The sequence below is a fragment of the Lagopus muta genome, chromosome 2 (genome assembly GCF_023343835.1).
Source record: "Lagopus muta isolate bLagMut1 chromosome 2, bLagMut1 primary, whole genome shotgun sequence".
NCBI lineage: Eukaryota > Metazoa > Chordata > Aves > Galliformes > Phasianidae > Lagopus > Lagopus muta.
Window position 1 is genome coordinate 72,487,496 of NC_064434.1, and position 18,917 is coordinate 72,506,412.

The 18,917-nt window shown below is 42.2% G+C and overlaps 1 protein-coding gene across 4 annotated transcripts in view; it reads right to left on the reverse strand.

The window, feature by feature from the left end:
- The window catches only part of LYST (lysosomal trafficking regulator), a 135,074-nt gene extending 116,451 nt beyond the window's left edge, over positions 1 to 18,623 (reverse strand). For 2 of the 4 annotated variants that reach the window (XM_048938364.1, XM_048938361.1), the window contains exons 1-3: positions 18,430 to 18,552; positions 2,915 to 2,999; positions 1,502 to 1,700 (exon numbers count right to left, since the gene is read on the reverse strand). In XM_048938364.1, coding sequence (XP_048794321.1) covers positions 1,502 to 1,693 — 192 coding nt within the window. In that variant the 5' untranslated portion in view covers positions 1,694 to 1,700; positions 2,915 to 2,999; positions 18,430 to 18,552. The other 2 variants (XM_048938362.1, XM_048938363.1) reach the window with 2 other exon arrangements.
- Positions 18,624 to 18,917: the final 294 nt, after the last annotated feature.

Sequence of the window (18,917 nt, forward strand, 5' to 3'; positions counted from 1 at the left end):
AATAAATTAAGGTGTGTGAAGATAAGCAACAATTTTGGTAAGAAGCTGCAACATTACGTTAAGAAGCTTACACAACTTGCTTTTAACTGAAGATCAGAATTTAAGAGTGCCTTGAAATGTTTGCACAGACTCTTATCTACTGAGATTTGAGATTCAGAGTCCTTAAAAAGGCATTTGCAAATGTTAAGAGGTAGAATCAAGTGAAAAACCTACCGTTAACTCCACAAGCCACCTAGTTACAGATAATACACTTGAAATATTTAAGTATTCTGTGCATGTTTCTTACTAAAATTTTAAGAAATTAAGATACTGAGCCAAATGACTCAGTAAAAGTAAGCAAAAACTGATTAGGGATGACAAAGCAGCATCAGCTTCTTTTTGTGCAGAGAGGTGGCGGAAGCCCTGTCCCTGGAGACATTCAAGATCAGACTGGATCAGGCTCTGAGCAACCTGACCTCCCTGTATGCGTCCCTGTTCATTGGGGGGGGGGGGGGAGTTGGACTAGAACATCATTAAGGGTCCCTTCCAACTCAAGCAATTCAATGATTCTACTTTTGTACACATGAACACATTTCTTCATGCCAGTTAATTCACCTGGCTTGGTTCAAAGATCACCTTAACACTGATATGTCACCTGCTCATTCATTTAAAAAAAAAAAAAAAAAAAAAAAAAAAAAAAACCCCTACTTCCTCTCAGCCTTTGAATAAAACCAGCATATAAAAATTAGGTCTGCACATTCAAAACATTGAACCAGAAATGCATCATAACCATCAAGAACCTCACTACAAATTATTAGGCTGATAATGAAATTTCAATTAGATGTGGTTTCACAAGTTGACTTGTATTTCTTTTATCTTTTCCATTTTGGGATGGAGAGATCTAGTAAATTGTACAACAAATTAAAATAAAAATTGAAAGAACAAAGTAAATACATTTCAACCCAGTTTACTGAAAGGTCTTAAAGTTTTGGAACCTTTTCTAGAAATAACACTGCCAAAAATGGATGGGATTCCATGTATGATGGTAATTAGAAGAACTGAAATATATACTTTTTTTTAAACACTACAGCTCCACCACGACATAGAACAAACTCAAATATCCATCTCCCATTCACATCGCCACCAGTGAGAAAAAGCCAATCAAAGAATTTATCTTCCTGCGAAGTGTGTTTTGTTGACAGATGTATGCTTTTCCAACAAATTGGAAAGGTGTACATTTCAACTTTATTGCTTTAAAGTAACAAATGCTAGTTTAACAGGTTAAGCAAGCAGACTAATTTCTCTCAAAAATTCTACCCTACTGCCTTTCTACCCAGCTGCCGAATTCAAGATTCACACAGCTTAACCAGACGGAAGTTTAATAGCTAACAGCATCAGCTGGCAAACAGGTATATGGTTAGCTATTTTTTTTGGTTTTTTGTGCTTGCAGAAGGACAGAACACAACAGTCAAGGCTCAGCACAAAAAAGAAAAGCTTATACCCAGGTAAGAAAAACTATTACCTGATCAATATTAGAGTTGAGTGTGGTAAGCAAAATAAACCCACGGCCTTGAACTAAGTACTGTCCCAGGGCAGCCATATGAGTTTCTTCCTCTTCATCTTCCTTGGCTTCTGCCCTCTGGACCACTGCATTGCACAGTCTGTTGACATCTGTCAAGAACTCCCGTGCCAGTGAGTTACTGGCACTGCTCATGTCTGAGCTGTAAGTAGAAAGCATGGAAAGTAAATTCACCAGAAAATACATTTCTTAAGGAAAAAAAAAAAAGAGAGGGAGATAAAGTCATTCCTTCCAACTACCTCCTCTCTGAAACATGGAGGATGTGTAGGACTGAGGAATCAATATACTAACATGTGATGGAAGGGAACAGGAAAGTTAAGCTTATTACAGTGAGACTTTCAGCCAGTGTTCATTTTATAAACCTATTAGGTAAGTCTAGGACACACAACAGTCCTTCACATTGTAAACATGAAAGTTAATGATTTCATTCTTAAATCTAGATGTGATCTTCAATCTTTATCTGCTGAAAGACAGCAAAGGTAGTAATTAAACAGCACTACACAGGAAATGCAGTCAAATATTTTAGCTGAATGCATTCAGTGTTGAGTATTCCAACAGTATACTGATTATTTCAAGGGATAAAAAAAAAAACAACAAAAACCACAAGGAATGGAGATAAAATTGGATTTCTGTAAATATAATACTTCTAATTTATTCTCCCTCCTCTCCCCCCAAGCACTTCCCTTCAAAATAAGATTAACTGAATGGGTGGCAGTCACTATCATGTACTTAATTCGAGACATTTATTCTGATGCACATGTCCAGGAAAAAACATTGAAAGCATTGCTACTGACCCCAAACTAATTTTATTTTAGATAATACACACAAGGCACTCATACACTTTGTATATTCACTATTACTAAGTAATGTTTAAGGTTCTCTTATATGACAAATGTTCTCATCAGTCAACACTAGCACGTGCTGAGAAGTTCAAAAAACAAGAAGCCAAAAGAAATGTGAGAGGCAGCTGTAAGAAAACTGGTCAAGGGAGTCACTGGTAAAGGCAGAACAGAACCAGTATTTAATCCACAGAAAACTCAATGAATACTACAGCATGTTTAACTTCTTTTATTCCTGAATAAGCAACTCATGTGAAATCTTCAAAACTCAAACACTTTCATTGTGTCCACGCCCAGAGCATCCAAGATGAGAGCCAAATGGCCTGAGGTCATGGAAATAACGAATGGATTAGTACAGCATGATCAGATAGCATCTACATACAGGTTTTAGGTTGAAAAAAACAGCTGTAGGAAAGAACAAGTTTGTTAGTGCTGATGGTGAAAAAGCTCCTTTTAGTGGCAAGGCTGAATACTTCACATATAAAGACATTCTCTGAAGTAACAGAAAGACTCTTACCAGAATTACTTTGCCAGCTTAATACATTTAGCTTCTAACTGGAAGGAAAAGGAGAAACACCTAGGAAACGTCACTCCCAGTTCACCTGTTTAGAAAAAGTGAAAATGCATGATGTTTAATATGCAGTTTTTAAAACAATTCATTCTGTGATAGCTATCTGAAGCTCCTTGAGGTATTTTGACCTTTCAAGTTATCTTTTTTTTTTTGTTATGATTCTGCTCACAAAATCCTATTACAGAGGAAGTACCTGGTGCATACATGGTAAGTCAACATAATAGAGTTAACTGGTTTTTAAAATGTAAGATGAATGAGGTATGCAAGTTTCAACATTTCCTTTTAGAAAAAACACAAGTTCTTCAGTGCTGTCTACCTGCATACATAATGCCTCATGCACCTGCAGGTCTGGGACAAGCAAAGGATATTAGGAGAAACTAAATTACGCATTTGCATCAGCACCTGACTGCGCTTCAGTCCCGTCCCTTTGTTTTACCCTGGCAAACAACCAACCTTTATCACTTTAAGCACTTGGGAAGCTCTAATTAATAAAATTGGAAAGGAACAGTACCATGCCTGCTTTGCTCTGTCTCCAGAGAGCACACTGAAGCAGTACTGAGTTCTCTTCTCCCTCTCATGCCTCTAACCCACTCCAGTACTAACAGAGGATCCAAACATGCAACAAATCAGTGTTCCTCGGCATCCCTTACACTTCCCAAGTTTTGAGCTCTAATTAGTAGTGAAGAAAAGACCAAGAGGGAGAATCTCCTAATTCACTCCAGAAGGACTAAAAATAGCAAGTCCATTACCCCAAGCAAATGGAACAAGTAAATGTGTCAACACAACAAGTGCAGCAGCCTTGTTTCTGTGAACTCTGTGTGAAGGGCAAATATCATCTCCACAACGATGCAGGGAAAATTACTGTTACATAGAACAAGCATTTGTACAGCCCCAACATGCAGCATTCTTAGCTGTAAGCTAAGCTGTCAAAGGACTTAATTTTTTCTATTTGAGAACTTGGAGTTTCTGGTTAGTAAGCTTCCTCCACACATCTTCAGAGTGGATTCAGCCTATAGAAAAAAAAATAATCTTTCTTAAATAGTTTTACTTAAGCAAGACTGAAAAGCTCCTTAAATATACTTAAAGCTCATTAGAGTATGGTTTCCTCTGACTGGTCAAATATTTTCTCTACTGTCTTCTAAAAGAGATACCAGTAACTACAGAGGCAGTGTTTATTACTCAAGTCTCTCAACATGTGCTGCTACTGTTCCCAAGTCTTGTTCAAGGGCTAATTATTTTGCCATTCTATGGTACCAGAACTTCTTATCTGCCTCCTTCATAGTTAACCTTTTCATACATACACATAACTGAATCCAGTTTTTAGCAAAGCTTTACACTTCTCAGAAGTAGCACCTGCTAGCACACACACGTACACATACAAACTGCCCAAACATGCATTTATTCCAGTGTTCACAAACTGAGGCACTCTATCTGCAAGCTGATATAAACATCAAAATCCTGTTATCTGGAGGGGTTAAGAGTCATAAAGGCATTTGTTAGCAGTAGAAATGTGAAGGTTCTAACCAAATCGTTCAACTACAAAAGTCTCTAGGTCAGTGTTCAAAAGACACGTTCAGAATTGTGGGTAGAAAAAAAAAAAAAGAGATGAGGATAGTAAACCAAAAAAGGAAAAGGATAAATTTATGACTGCAGCACTCAGAGGAATTAAAGGAAAAACTTGGTCAAATTGGTCTTACAACTGCAGCAGAGTATGAACACTGGGTAAAAGACTTCTATGGGTCTCTTTGTAATGGGCTCTCCTTTGAGTGCTTGGAGCAACACATTTCAACTAGAGCCTTGCAGAACATCAGCTTATCCTTACAGCCAACATCCACAACTCATCCCAACTGAATGCCGTGAGCAACTCACAGATTTTACACTTGCAGCAGACTTTATTGAAAGATGTGAAGGCTATACTGTTCACTGTGTTTCAGAAACCTCAGTCTCCAGACTTCCCACACTGTGTGCACTGTTCCAAGGATTAACAAATTGGCAATGCTCTACCACAAGGGTGCATTCTCAACATCACTAGTAAGAAAAAGCACTATTTTATTAATTCTAATTGCAAAAAGATGTCCAGTATGCTTTCTTAATGCGCAAAGTTCATATGTAACTGGTAAGGAAATAAGATACCTTCATTCTACACCACAGAAAATTTATGGCTACCAGGCCAGATAACAAAGTACTATTGTTTAGATGGATCTGTTGGAACAAGTGCTAGCTGCTTCTCAGTTGTACCTATTTCTTTCCTTTCAGTTAAGAATCACAGAATGCCTTGGGTTGAAAGGACCCTAAGGATTACAGAACTCTAAGTCCCTGCCACAGGCAGGGCCACCAACCTCTACATTTAACACTAGATGAGGCTGCCCAGGGCCACATCCAACCTGGCCTTGAACACTTCCAGGAAAGGGGCAACCACGGGCTCTCTGGGCAGCCTGTCCCACTCTCTCCAGAAAACATTCCCCCAACATCTAACCTAGAGCACTCCTCCTTTAGTTTCAAACCATTCCTCCTTGTCATGTCATTGCCTAAACAGACTCACTGCGCACACATCTTTGGAAATGCAGCTTCAGACTTAACCTTATTGTTCATCCTGTCTTAAAGGATACTCATTGTTCCAGCCTGCTTGTCACCTTCCCCTTCTTTTGCAGACAGCGGCACACTGACACTCACCTACATGGCATGGCATTTCCTCTTACTCAGAAAGCATGTCACCTAATTTGCTTTAGGTAGGGACTACTGTGCTACAGTATTTTTTGTTTGCTTAAAATGACATATCCTTAATTGCCATGATGCCTGGAAATATGGAAATAGATGCTGTGCAAAACACCAGGACTGAGGTAAAGTGTCTTCACCTGGATTTGAACTTCAGAGAACACACATCAGAGGAAAACGTAACCCAAAATAAGTGACAGGAACTAGGCCACAGGAGAACAGCAAGAAGCCTACCAGAATCTCAGTTCAGCACTGCCGTGCACAAGTGTAATGAGAATGTTACAGTTCTAGAAGACACAACGTGTCAGGACTTGCTATTGCTAGTCCTGAAATGAAGCACATCCCTACATTCCATTTTACCTCCTACAATATGAAGACTGCATTTCATAAAAACCACCTCTAAAATAATATCCACTTCTGAGAAAAGAAATTCATAAGCATCAAAGCAAACAAATTGCTTATGCTGTGAATGACTCGACATTCACATGTAATCTCACATCCATCTTTACACCATCCTCAACTCAATCCCTATCACTTCTGCCCTCAAGAGCCTTTCTGTACCAGCTCTCAAGGGCTGCATTTTCCATTTACTGTCATGGTACGGATCAACTTACCTGCAATTGAAACTTGTGGTTTCTACTGACTTCATTCTATTTTCATGAAGTTGCTCATCACTTTGAGCATTTTTAAGTATAGGAATGCTTTGTACTTTGGCGGGCTTTACATCTTTGAAAGAAAATAGCAAAAGCATTCCTTAAATAATTTAGACCACAGTGGAACTCGAGACCAATTGTTGTTCAGTGTTGAATACTGGGTCATGAGCATACACATTTCATACAGTGCTACAGATCAGATAGTGTTATCTCTGGCATCAATGCAATGTGAGGGAATGACAAAAAATGAAGGAACTCGTGGCCAGAGCTATTACTGTGTGAAGGCAAACCTTGTACTTGGTTATCTTTTCAGCAACACACTGCCCAGAAAGATCTGGGAAGTCCAGTAACGTAATAAAAACACTAATTATCAAAGAATTACAGCAATATTATAATAAAATTATACACTAAGCCAAATTGGGTCAAGATGCCATAATATTATTTCAAATAATTACATTTCCTAACTGCTGTCCAACAACCACAGAAGGAGTTGGAGGTGACACAAAGTTTGGTGCTGGTCTCTAGATGAAATTAGAGCTCTAACAGGTCTTTTTTCACTATTAATTCCACAGAACTAGCAAAAAACCAAGAAGTAATAAACTACTGAAATCTCCTCTACATGTTATGAGGTAGATGTCAAATTCTTCCCAATCACAGGCTGGTAAAGGTCAGCCCAAAATGACCATGCCAAGGGCTACTCATATAGCTGCACTGTCAGGCTACAGTGTCTGAGTAAAACAGAAGATGTACACATCAAGCAGGTGTAGACAGATGTAGCAGGTGTAAGACAGGCAGGAACCACTTTCCTGTAGCCCATCGTTATCTTCAATAAAATATGTTATCTTCAATCACTGTTATCTTCAAATGCAAGTTTATATGTGGTATAACCCGGCTGTATACTGCACTGAAGGAGCATTAGCCATGTTTATAAGAAGAAGAACAATCTTTGGAGAAGTTATAACACCGACCATGCAAACAAGAGTAGAGTGTCTGGCACACGAAGCCAGCCATTTTTTTTACCCTCCTCAGCACTCTGTCCCAGATAAGAGACCAACACTGCCCAAACCTTACACAAAGGCACGGCTGTGAGTTCTTTGAGTACAGAGTACAGTGGGGTTACATGTCAGAAGGAATTAAAATCAACACTCGGGAAAAACATTATCTAGATAAGCTATTGGCATCAGAAATAGCTGCTGTACAATCTGTAGCTGTTTTACTCATTCTTTGTAATAAAGAACATGGAAATAAAGCCATCACTGGCTAGTCAATGCTATGCTTACATTATAGAGCATTCATTCCATGTAGTGAATGCTTGCTCCAGTCCCGCTGCTTATACTTCACATTTACAGGTTGTGGAATACGCTCACGACCTCATCAATGACTGACATTTATACGATAACATTAACTTAATTAATGATTTTCACCTCATTTCCTTTGGCATTACACCCTCAGTGTAAGCTCTGGCTTCCGTTAGCAAAGGACAACAGACATGATGAAGAGCAGCAGCACATCACCGACAGTCACTCCACAATAGGCTTTTGCAACTCTTACAGACTGCCAAGTTCACCCTAGAAATTGTTTATCTAGACACCACCAGACATCACACTTGACTCCTTGGTGAAGAAACAAGTAAAACCCGAAGCAAATGCACTGCAGAAATTAGCATTCTTCCTTTTCTGCCCTTTTGATATCATTCAAAACTTGACGCAGACTAGAAACAAATACCAGCTGACCCTGTCAAGGTGTTAAGCAGCACGAACAACACAACCCTTTCAGAAAACAGCACCTGCAATTCAAGCAGAGCATCAACAGAAAACTTGAGAGGCTTTGATATCTGGTTTGTAAAAAACACAAGGAATTCAGCCAAAAGCATAGCTTAAAAACAGGTAGCAAACATTTGCTAACCATCCAACAGTACTGATACACAAAAACAAGAGCAAACAAGTAAAAACAAGACACTTCAGTTCATTCTCAAAGCAGATAAATCAGACAACGCTCTTGCTCTGCCAAAGACCTCTTAATTACTCTCTATTTCTAACCATTTTCTGCTCTATTCTTTGCTATCATTCATTAACTACCTGTGGCCCCATGAGCAGACAGCCTATGAAGACAGTGCTGTATCAACCATTAACCTTACATGAAAAGCTGCTTCTTAGGATAGAATCACAGAATGGTCTGGGTTGAAAAGGACCACAGTGATCATCGAGTTTCAACCCCGTGCACAATGGTGCAGGGTCACCAACCAGCAGACCAGGCTGCCCAAAACCCCATCCAGCCTGGCCTTGAATGCCTCCAAGGGTTGGGGCATCCACAGCCTCCTTGGGCAACCTGTTCCAGTGCGTCACCACCCTCTGGGTGAAAAACTTCCTCCTAATATCTGACCTAAAGCTCCCATCTTAGTTTAAAATGAGGATACAGAATTTTTCTTAAGACTACAGGGAGACATGAGTTTTATTTTACTTTTTCCAATGTCTGACATAGTCTTGTTTCATTAAGGACCTCACTAACCAGCTTCCAGTCTCCTGGGCAATCCACTAGGTCACTAACAGAAATGAGTAAGAACGCTCACTACCTTTGGAGAAGTAATGCATGCACTGTGTTTTTCCACTCACCAGGGAAACACGCCAAGCTCCCACTACAGTAAACAAGTATTACTTTAATAACCACTATTAAATATGTTGAGATCTTCAGAGCAATAGCACTGCTGCATATACAAGTTGTTTGTGTACATACCATCTCACTAATGCTACAATCACACAAAATCAGAAATTACTCAGCTCCTTTCTCACATCAGTGGGATGCTTGTCTTACAAACCACAAGACAGAAGTATCTGCTTCTATAAGCACCTTAGGTCTCCTGCAAACATGCAGCCTGCTTATGTTCCACTGCCTAACAATTAAAACTTTAATCAGTGAAGCCCAATATTTATACAACCTGGGATTAAGAGATTTCTACCACAAAGTGGATACGAAAGCATGTTATCTTACAGTTCAGGGAATTGCACCATCTGTATTTCCTAAAAACAAACAAACAAAAAAAAAGCACTCCACAACAAAAAAACGGTCCTTAAATAAAAATGCTTCCTTTAATATGGTGTACAGCCAGCTACCCATGTCACAGTGCTTCCTAAGCTAGCAATTCCTGTTCCAAGTCAGACAAATGCTGTGCTAAATCCAGTCACATTAAGGAAAAAGGCACTTTCCAAAATATCCACCACATAGGTATAAACAAGCCAGCAGACCTCCATTAGCAAACGCACCTAAGGCTACAGGCACCCAGAGATGCACAAGATGACATGAGACATTCAGGCAACTCAACCTCTCAGTTTCAGAAGTGTCATTCATCTGATGGAGATCCAGACCTGCATCACACCACACAAGGTAACGAACTAAAGAAAAACAAACCAAGAACATCTTTCCTCATCTCCAAGTCATCTTTTGCTATGTATTTTTATCATTCAGTGGTTTTTTTTGGGCATGCTTATTCAGAAAGGGAAATGACACTAAAGTGTAATTCTTTTGAGCACTAAGTTCCAGATTGAACTCCGGCAAAATTACTTCTGAAAATAAAGCTGGCCATGTTTGAAAAGTATAATGTAGTTCCTGTGATATATACTCCGACTTTGTGCTCTGCCCAAGACTCCTTCCAGAATCTCTCATCTCCAGCATAATAGTTAGTAACAGCATCTCTGAACCAATGACAAATCAAAGATGTACTATAACAGATAAACATATATTAATGTATATCTTTCGTTACATATTAGAAACTCTGAAACAGGAAAATGGGATCTCCAGAAAAGGAGACTCCACAACCTCTCTGGGCAATCTGTTCCAGTGCTCCGTCACCCTCACAGTAAAGGAGTTGTTCTTCATGTTTGTACGGAACTTCCTGTGTTGCACTTTGTGCCCACTGCCCCTTGACCGGTCTTTGGGCACAGCTGAGAAGAGCCTGGCTCCATCCACTTGACTCTCACTCATTAGGTATTCAAGCACACTGATAAGATCCCTTCACAGACTTCTCTTTTCCAGGCTGAACAGTCCCAGGTCTCTCAACCTTTCCTCATGTGGAGATGCTTCAGGCCCCTCATCATAAAGTAAGAATCATTTCTATCTATCATGATGAAACTCCAGGACAGACTGAAGATTTCAGTGATGGCCTTAAATCACTAGGGCTGTAGCTCAAGGTGAGAAAACAAAGTAGAGTCTGTACAAGTGTACAGTAGAGGACAAGCTTCATGTTATTCAAACCTTGCAGGGCTAACAAAGACTCATCTAGTTCCTCGAGTGTCAGTTGTTCTCTCCAGCATCATATCTGCCATCTAATGCCTTCTGGCCCACCCTTATGCTAAGTACTTCATTAATGACACAGGCAACGGTTCCCCATGTTTTCCATCAAATCCTTAGCATAATTTCATGTAGTACCTTAAGTTAGCTATCCTACTTTGTCAGGAAGTAGGATGTTTTAAGAACACCTCATTAACACCAATCCAGTGAATTCTGATGCGGTTTTTGGTGCACCACAGGCTACTGAAGTGTCCACAGCAGCAAAAACACAACTTTTCCAACATTTAACTTAGACTACAACAGCTTTTCCAATTTGATTGCGAAGCAATCAACATAGGACAGAAATTGTACACAAAAAGTATATTATATTGCTGCAGTTTCAAAAGGTTTAAGAAGCAAATGTTAAACTTGAGACATGTGGCACCTGCAAATCCTTCCTGCATTTAATATTTACCTTTTCAGAAGTATTATCCTGGGGACTAAAATTAAGTGCCAACTCTCTACTCTGTTTGTAGATCATCATGTAAGAAAGGGGAAATCTGTTGGCAGAAGACTGTCATGTTTTAATATCTCAGTCTTGAACTTTCCACATATAAACACCTACTTGATAGACACAACCATTATTTCGAAGAAATAGTGGATGAGATTAAGAGTTCTTAAAGATTAAAGTAGTTTTTCTTGTAATAATGACAGCAATGCAAGCTGTCATAATGAAGCAGAGCAATCCTATACTGACTTTGTGCTAAAAAGACACCCGAGTCAAATTTGGTGCACAGTGTTAGGAAGGCTTTTCTTGCTGACTTTCAGCAACTCAGCAGGCTCCACCTTGAGCTATGAAGATCTGTATCCCCTTTACAAGCTAGCAGATTCCCCACAGTTTCCCTCTATTGAGTTTGAAAAGAATGTCACTGTAACAGTATATAGGAAAGCGTCCCTCCGCTCAGCTGCACACTGCACAAGTGTTCTGGGACAGCTTCTCAACTCAGTATGCAATTTTATTGAGTCATCAACCAAAATGAAACACCTGGACACACATTCTTGTTAAGGCTGAAATCAAGTTAAAAGGAAACATGACTCGTCTAGAAGATAAACGCAGCACTGATGAAAGACCAGTTCCCAAGCAGCTACCTACACACAAATCACACATTAACACCATGTGTAGTATATGCTGTGTACAAGTTATGCTAAGCTTGTGGTTTTCTATTACCAAAACAGTAACTACAATAGAGTTGTCAGCCATGCTATGTGCATTCCAGGTTATTTAATTTTACATCTTTCAGACCAGTGCCTGCAGGCAGATAGAATAAACATGCCTTTGAAAAGGCATGGTGAAAGCTCTTTAAATGTAATCATTGCAACATTAACTGTGTTAAAAACTAACAAGACAGTCTCTGTGATAGCAAGTAAGGTGTTCCAAAGAGGAATCCTGCCACGCTGTTAGTAATACCATGAAAGTGCTAGAGATAAGCCTGGTTAGCACAAGTAGAGAAGACAAGAATGCGTTCCAGATCTTATCTGAAGGACAACATCTGGAAGGAGTACATGGTCCCAAAGAAAAGAACTGAAAAATACTCCAACACAAGACAGAAATTATGTAGAAAAATAAACTATGGAAGACCATGATATTGTTTCAAAAGAAAACCGGAGGATGAAGAACTTCAGTAAAGCATTCAGAAAAGACTGAAATTGCACAGCTCCCAAGTAACACGCATTCAGAATACTCCCCAGATTGCTACATTCTTAACCTGATTTAAAATAAGGCATGCAATACACAATCTCTTCTTCCAAGCTTTAGATATGATGCATACCCCTAAAAGAGATCAGAGAGCAAGTCCTGACAGTCATGGTTGCACGGTGATGACTGACTTTGAAGACAAAGACTAAATTCCACGCATGTAAACAGCAGCAGGGAAGAAACCAGTACCACAGAAAGTAAGTCAGAAGTTCGGGGCCTTTCCAGCAGAGAGCCAGCCAAGACCAACTCCTGCAAGATGCAACTGACCTTGCACAGATCCTTCTTCATTATTGTGCAGGATGGCAGATCAAATGGTCTCCAACACAGCTGGGAGAAATGGTGTGGATGTGATGCAGAACGCACTGCATCCACCTGGAAACGACTTTAAGCATCTAACATACTACTCAAACTTGATCTGGAAGACCGCGCACATCCTTCTCTAATTTGCAAGATGATGCATTCTGATTGCAACAATACTCAGCAAGATCAAAGAGGGAAGAAAAAACAGGAAAGAGTTAGCAGTGTTCTGAGGCACTCTTGCTGAAGAGGTATGAGTGAGAATATGCTATTCCTGAAACTGAAAGCTACAGTGTAGAGGATTAAAATTAGAAAGTATGGTGCAGAAGATAAACTTGGCCATTACGTCTAAGATACTCACGCAGAGCAGTTGAATAAGACAAGAAGGTCCGTGATCAGAGTTAAAGAAGGTCATTAACATGCAGAAGACTAATTCTGCTTCTGGGATTTTAAAAAATTGGTCTTTGAAATCCATGTTTTCTAGCAGCAGTAATCAAGAAGAGACAAAGCAGCATGTAGCAATTCTGACAGTGATATGAAAAAAAAATATATATATATCATTTCCCACAGTATTTCAGAGTTTCACACACTTGTTCCAGTTAAGCTCAGCATGCCAGCTTCCTTTTCAAGTGCAAGCAGCTTTACTTGCCTTAGGGAAGCTGACCCTGCACCTCTCAGGTTCTGCAGCAGAGACGTCTGTTCCAGCTGTGCAGACCCCTCTTGCACTGAGCTTCCTGCAGGCAGCCAGCAGGACAACTACAGCCAAAAGGAGTCGCATCAAACCTCACTTCGGGCAGCTTCTCCCCAATAGAAATGCAAGTCAGACAGCTTACACTTAAGCTCACATAATGCCTAAGTGTGAAATTTCCCTCTATTCCTACTAACAGGCAGATGGATATTGGAGAAAATTTTGAAACGCTGTAGGAAGCCCTAAATCCATCCAGAAAGCACAGAATAGTCCAACTTCAAGATGCCCTTCAAACTATACACATCTATCATATACGAACACAAGATTTTAAGTGGATGAAATAGTTTGGGAAACAAACTGTGCCAGATGAAGACTGCATATACAGTGAAATAGTGTTTCTGGTAAGCACCAGATGCAATGTTTGCTGAAACTGGGGATTTAACATGACTCCAATAACGAAAATTACTTCCTAACTGAAGGAATGGAAGCTTCTAAAACCAGTTCCAAGTTTCCCCTCTATTTGAGGTTAAGATTGCTTTGCTCTCCCACCTTTCATTAAAAAAAAAAAAAAAAAAAATTGACAGACTTGCATTTTTTCTTTATTAAGACTATTTCAGTGTCTGAAATACTGACTCAAAAAATACATACTTCAACTCTGAAACATTACAATAAAAGTATGCTGTCAGACTTGTATCAATTCCTGCAATACAGTTATAAATACTTAAGAATATTTCCTTAAATCCTAAATATCTTCCTTCCTAGTTCTCTCTGTTCCAGAACAGAGACAGAACTGTTCATCCCTTCACACTGCCATTTCTATTAGCCATTCCTGACCTGGTTAGTTCATTAAGGCTGAACCAAACCAGTTAAGTACAAGGTTGATAGATCTAGTCAGGTGGTTTTGCCATTTATTTCCCTCAAGAACACAAATCTCCTCCACAATACCGGAGAGGGATTAACAAAGTCGGTCATTTGCTGAAATAGGCCTGTACAAAATAAACAGTTTCAATGCTTCAAATAAAGCCTGGCATTCAGCACTATCCAGCAATGATTCCCTTCTACATTTTGACATCCCACTTCCAATTTTCTCTTCGGAAAGCAGGATGGTTTTTCCTCTGCTGTCAGAAGTCTGAAGAACCAGGATGTCTCCTCCCACCTGCATTCGGTACTCTGTGTCTGTGTGCATGCACTTTCTCTTGCAGCAGTGACACTGAACTGAAGTTGAGAAGCTGACTTGTGAGTGGAGGGAGGGAAAGGAATGAATAAACACGAGGATTAACTGGGATTGTTATAGGATGTTGACCAAGCACCTGGCACAGACACAGCTCCCCCACTGTCGCACCTCTCACGTTCCCAGCAAGCACAGATGAGCTCTTTTGCTTCGTACCAGGAACCAACCCAGAGAGCCTCTGCTCCACGAGGCTCAAAGCACTACACACAGCTGTGGGAGATAAACCCACAAGACTGCAGTAAACTACACAAGCTCAGAAACAAAGAAGACAACTGTCGCAGTGCTTGTCTACTACAAGGCCAGCACAAAATATCCACAGCAGCAGCAGGCAGCTGTGAGTTAGGTGCTGGGAGGAAGAGGGCTAAGAATGGGCCAGAGAAGCAGTACCCAGTACAGTGAAAGATGATCAAGAAATAACACTACCACAGAACTAGCACACGGAGCACAGCATTACATACCTCCCTCTTCTTCAACACACACACACTACTGTATTGTGCTAGTTCTTGTTCTACTTCGCTCTCACCCACAGTATTAGATTTGCACTGCCTATCCACAAAACACTGTCTTAAAGATCACACACAAGACTCTAATAGCAGTACAAAGCCTGACTTTCTAAGGAAATGGGATTTTAACCAGCCCCAGGCTGCAACCATAAGCCATGCAGAGCTAACAGTTTATAGCAAGAAACCCCTCTTCCACAAAGACTACACATGACATCTTTCTTTTTTCCCCTCCCCTTCATGCAGTCAGTATCATTTCTGCACACTTTTATCTGGGGATGAGGCATTCCCATGCACTGATTTCAACACATCACAGAAAAGCATTCTGAAACACTATGTCTGAACCAGAACAGGGAGAAGGAAAAAATCTAAATCTGCTACATACCAAACTGCTTCATTAGTTCCTCCCAAATCACCAACAGCTGACACAGATGCCCTGCTGAGTCAAAGCAGAAGCCCCTCTCCCCTCCCCCCCCACAAGAGGCAGCAAGGGTGATGCTAAACAGGGCAGCTCAGCCCCTCCTGGCTGCTCACTCCCTTTCTTCTGCATGCATTCACTACCACAGGTTTGTGAAAAACTATTTCTTTTTCCAGACAGATCATCTTTGCGTTGAATCACCGTGCTGAGGGCAGTAAAGGGGAGCAGGCAGCTCTCCCCTGCAGCATTTTGGAGCTGCTGGGACAGCTCAGCTAGCTCAGACAAATCAGGGCCATGGTAATGAATACAAGTGCCTAGATCTCTTCTACATGGTCTTGAAAACAGATCCACCACCTCCAAAACAGTGGTATCACAGCAGCCGATAGCTCCGATGATATGAGTCCTATTACTTGATGAAGATTCATAGGCCTTTAGATAACATCAAGCAATGATGCACCAGAACCACTGATGCTCACAATCCCCTTGAACTGAAAAAGATGGTATAAAATAACGCCAAACAAATACAGTCTCCCCTTCCTTGCATATAACAATGCTTATAAACTAATACAAACTACTCTTCCCAAATCCTGAAGAAGAGCACATTGAAGCTAAACCAATTACCAATATTAAACAATGACATCTTGGGCAGCAGCTGCTACAGCTCTCCGCTAGGGAAGCTCTCCATTTAAGAAGTGTACAGAGCCTGAACCTCCTCGGAGAGGGACAGGAGAGACCTTGGCAAGGTCGTGTCCATGATGGCTGTTTACTCCAATCAAGTCAAATTCATCTGCTGAGGACAAGTAAGAGCATTTTTGGCAGCAAGTGCTTCCTGGCACAACAGGATCCCCTTACAATGTAATCATTCCGCCTCCCACCACCTCTGCTCCTTTCTACCCACAAAAGATAAGAACCAATTTTGGGTTCAGAATTCTCTAAGTGCTGTATTATCTCAGTGTTTTTTATCTCAAAAAAATATCAGCATGATAACAGCAAAATTCTTCAAATACAAAGGAAACTCATGTGTCTGCACAAGCTAAAAGAGTGTACAATTGCATATTAATAAGGATGCACCATTAAGGAAATCACAGAGAGTAAAAAAAACTCAGAACCAAGAGTTTCCTGAAGCACTTCTTCGTATTTCTTTAGAGTTAAGCTCAGCACTACGAAAGTGAAATATAAGCAGCAACATACTTGCAATAAGTGGTAGGAACATACAGTTTCTCTTCTCTAATGTTTAGATACTCAGTGCTTTATTTCCCATCAGATCTTTTGCTACTGCTCAAGCACTCTCAGTTTCTTTTCTCCCTGTCTAGAGCTGCCCTACAAACCAAAACAGAGGCGCACTGAAAGGCTACAGAGGACTGAGAAAGGAAGACGTAAAAGAAGCATTTAAGAAATCTAACTACATGGTTACTGACCCAACAGAAAATATTACAACTCAACATTTTACAAACAAAAGCACTCTGAGCACACTATAAAAACACTGATGGGGGGGAAAAGAGGGAAAGCTGGAAAGTGGTGACAAAAAATTCCACTGAAGAAATCCACGCAAGTTCTATACAGCACGTAACAACCAAGTGCCTTCCTGAGTTCTCACTTCCAAATGCTGGTTTGAGAAGCACAGCAAGGAAAGCTATTTGCTTTTAACTTTCAAGATTCTCTTTCCAAAACCTGATCAGGAATGAAATTAGAACACCGCACAAAAAGGCTGATTTCTCCTTATCTGTGACAAGGCATGAAAGCATTCCTGTCCTTCATTCACTGAATATTTTAAGTGTCCAACAGAAACTCTTGGGGCCGTTATACTGCACATTTCCTAAATTAATGGGATACTTTTATCTTCACTTGGCTGATAACAGCCTGCCAGCTTACAGTTAAAAAAGAGGAAACCCACCATACTTTTATAGCTTCTCACACCCTAAGGATCCATTCCAATAAAAGCTCCATGCAGAACTGCTCCTTGGCCAAGCAAGCAAATGCAGCCAATGTCAACAGATTCACCTCTCCTACAGATATTTCCTGCAGTTAAGTGTTGCAGGCATCTCTTCTTCGCTACCCAGCATACACATGAGTAAAAACGATCTCATAACAGCTTCTGCCACAGGTTATCACACCACCCCACAGGCAGCAATACGACCTTGGCAGTAGCACAGGTTTGTTCATCACTGACAAGTTTCCTCCAGATACTTTCACACAGCTCCGACTGGCTCATGCAGCACTACAATCAAGGGTGCCTCCTGTCCCAACTTTCACCTAGCTCCTGTTTATACCTGCACCAGATGCTTTCCCAGTTCCCACACAGCCAATCCACCTTCCTGACTTCTTCCCTGCTTCTCTTACACAAAGCATTTTGTCCTCCAGCACCCACTCTCAGCTTATGAAGACCTAAGAGGCAGATCAGGGTTTCATTTGGGAACGCTAGGTAGTACCTAAAAGTTAACTTATACTTCCTCCGAGAGAAGCATCTCCACACATCTCCACGCCGACTCACATGACTGTGGAATACCCACAGGAGCTCTCGTTGCTCCCCTGCCTGCTGCTTACAGCGGGCACACAGGTGACAGCCCGGCTCGGAGGCCCCGAGCCCCGGCCTCGCGCAGCCCGCACCCGAGCGACCACTGCCTTCCCGACGCCGACGGCAGCACGCGCGGCTCTCACAGCAGGGCAGCGCTCCGCGTCTTCTTTCGGCAAAGCCGGAGGCCGCACGTCAGGACGGCCGCGCGGAGCGGCACTCAGAATCGGCAGAGCCGCCGCGGCCCGGCCCCTTCCCTGGCAGCGCGAGCTCCGCCCGCAGCCGCCTCTTCCGTCTCCCGCCGCGCAGCCGAGCTGGCGCCGGTTAACGACGCGCCCGGCCCCGCGTACCGGGACCTCGATCCGCCCCGCCCGAACGCGACGCGGGCCCCGCGAGGTCACAGCCGCCGTCATCCGCCGCCCCCTTACCCGCTCCTCGCCTTGCCGCGGCCACCGCGCGAGGCCGCCCGCCCCGCTCTTATCGCGCTGACAGCGGCCCATGGCGGGACCCGGCCCCGTCGCCCGGGCAACGCAGCGCCCGCCCCGCGCCCGTCCCACCTGACGCTGACGCCGCCGCTCGCGCCCCCGCCGTTCCCGCTCCGCCAGCACCGGAGGGAGGGAGGGAAGGAGCGGGCTGCGGGGGAGGCGGTGTCACGCGCGCGCCGCAGCCAATGGGAGCGGTGTGTGTTGGGGAGGGGGGAGACCCCCGCTGGGCGGGGTCAGCGCTGCCGGGGCCCCGCCCGCTGTCCGCCCGGTGCCGGTTGTCACATACGCAGCGCTTTGCAGGCAGCCGTGGCTTCGGTGTTCAACCCTAGTGAATTCTTGAGGCAGATGGGCTGCGGTTAGCGGGCAGCTGGCTGAGAGCTGGCGGAAAGGCCCTGAATGCTGTTTCCTCAGCCCCGCTCTGACCCGATGCA